This window comes from Penaeus monodon, chromosome 41 (assembly GCF_015228065.2).
Source record: "Penaeus monodon isolate SGIC_2016 chromosome 41, NSTDA_Pmon_1, whole genome shotgun sequence".
NCBI lineage: Eukaryota > Metazoa > Arthropoda > Malacostraca > Decapoda > Penaeidae > Penaeus > Penaeus monodon.
The window spans coordinates 3403770-3406269 of NC_051426.1; the positions used below are offsets into that span (position 1 = coordinate 3403770).

Here is a 2500-nt window from a genome sequence, read left to right on the forward strand (position 1 = left end):
AATGATTTGACATGAACTAACCCAAGATCATATTATGATAAGGCTTATTATTTTTCTTCTAAGAAATGGAAACAAAGGTAAATTAAATCAGTATATATCTAATGCGTGTAGCAGAACCATGCAGCGTTTATGGAAGAGAAATTAACGAATTAAGAAAGTCAAAAAGGGAAGAAAAGAAACTGTAGAAGAAACAAATAATAATAACAAAAAGAAGAAGAAGAAGAGGAAGAGAGAGAGAGAAAAAAGGAAAACATGCAAAAGAAGAAGAAGAGGAAAAAGAAATAATAATAATAATAATAATAATAATAATAATAATAATAATAATAATAATAATAATAATAATAATAATAATAATAATAATAATAAATGATGGAGTTATTGCGTATTTCCAGAAATTTACCACAACAAAACCATCTTCACAAACCCTATTAGAAATAGATTTGTCAATATTATCCACACACGAAGTGATGATATACCAGTACTAATATATATATATATAAATATATATATATATATATATATATATATATATATATATATATATATATATATATATATATATATTTTTTTTTTTTTTTTTTTTTTTTTTTTTTTTTTTTTTTTTTCTTTTTTTTTTTTTCTTTTTTTCACAGGTTTTGTTACATATTTTTAGATAAAAAAGAATGACACATTTTTTTTTTTCTTTTCTAACCAAACTTGCACATTAAAAACAACAACAACAACACACAAATACAAACATAAACAGTAACAAATAACGACCAAACTCGAAATAAACCAAACAGCCGAAAAAAAGACAGACAACCAGATTCCAAGCAGATCCTTCAACCAAAACAAGCAACCAAATCAACCACAAGACGGCGCACCGGAGGACATTATCAGAATCCTCCTCTTCCTCCTTTTTTTTTCTCTCTCTCTCCTCCTCCCCATTTATTTCTCCCTCTTCTGTTATTACTTATTCTTATTCTCTTTTGTCTCTCCTCCTCTTCGTCTATCTCTCTGTTTCTCTCATCCTCCTCTTTTCTTCTTCTTCCTCTTTTTCTTCTGTTTTCTTATCTTCTCCCTCCTCCTCTGTCTTTCTGTTTCTCTTATCCTCCTCCTCCTCCTCCTTCTCCTCCTCCACCTGTTGCTCCTCGACTCCCAAACAGCAAGTAAATAAACAAATTAACCCTAAGCAACAAAAACAAAATAGACGAAAGACTAAACAAACGAACAACCAAATCAACAAGTAAACAACAAATAAACAAATAAAACAACCAAATCGACAAAGAAAGAAACAACCAAGTCAACAACCAAACAAACCAAGTCAAACAACCAAACTAACCAAATCAACAACCAAACATATAACCAAATCAACACACAAACAACCCAAATCAAGAACCAGACAAACCAAATCAACCAACCAACCAAACCCAGCGCAACATATAACCAAATCAAAACCGATAACCGCCCTCCAGGAATGCTTCGCTCCGTACAACATCGCCATGGCCCTCCAGCGGAACTCGCCCCTCAAGAGGAAGTTCGACAAAGCCATCAGGTGGATGCTGGAGAGCGGCCTCATCAGGAGGTGGTTCCTCGAGTCGCTGAGGCTGTCCAGGAAGGTGGTTATAAGTCCCGGAGGAGGTGGATTCATTATAAGGCCCGGAGGAGGTGGATTCATGGTTTAGAAGACTGGGTGGTTAAGAGGGTGTGTGTGTGCAGTGTGGTGGGTATGGGGTGAAGAAGGATTGGGACGTCAGGAAGGTGGTTATAAGGCTTTAAGGTTTAAAAGACTGGGTTGTATAAGTGGTATGTAGGTGGTAGATATGGAAAGAAAGATTGGATTGTCAGGTTATAAGGCCTGAAGATGGGTTCATGGCTTAGAAGATTGGCTCGTTAAGACAGAGGTAAATAGATTTTACAAGGTGGTAGATATGGGATGAAAGAGACTGGGTTGCCAGGAAGGGAAATACAGTCTTAATGGAGGTAGTTTATGGTCTATGAGATTGATTAAAAGGATTGGGTTACTAGGAAGGTAATTATAGTAAAGAGGTGGAATTATAGTTTAAAAGACTGGGTTGTTCAGGAGGTAAATAGATTTTAAAGGGTGATAGATAGGAGATGAAAGAGATTAGTTTGCCAGGAAGGTAATTGTAGTCATAAAGAAGGTTGGCTTATGGTTAAAAGATTTGGGTTGGTAAGGAGGTAAATATGTTTTAAAAGGCGATAGATACGGAAGTAAAGAGATTGGGTTGCTCGGGAGGCAATATATATCATTAAAGGAGTTAGATTTGTGAATTTAAAAATTTGGATTGGTAAGAAGCAGGTAAATAGGATTTAAAATCGGAATGTCGATTTTTTAAAAGGGGGTATATTCATGATTTAAAGGACTGGGTTGCTAATAAGAAGTGAAGTGATTTTTGAAAGATGATAAATATGGAATATATTCTTAAAAACGGTGGCTTTATGATTTCAAAGACTGGATTGCCAAGAAAGAGGGAAGCATATCATGAAAACATTTGGA

The 2500-nt window shown here is 34.5% G+C and overlaps 1 protein-coding gene across 1 annotated transcript in view; it reads left to right on the top strand.

The window, feature by feature from the left end:
- The window catches only part of LOC119598337 (ionotropic receptor 21a-like), a 5798-nt gene that overhangs the window by 2352 nt on the left and 946 nt on the right, over positions 1-2500 (top strand). The window contains exon 4 of the mRNA XM_037947992.1: positions 1455-1598. Within this exon, the coding sequence (XP_037803920.1) occupies positions 1455-1598 (144 nt within the window). The remainder of the gene's footprint in view (positions 1-1454; positions 1599-2500) is intronic.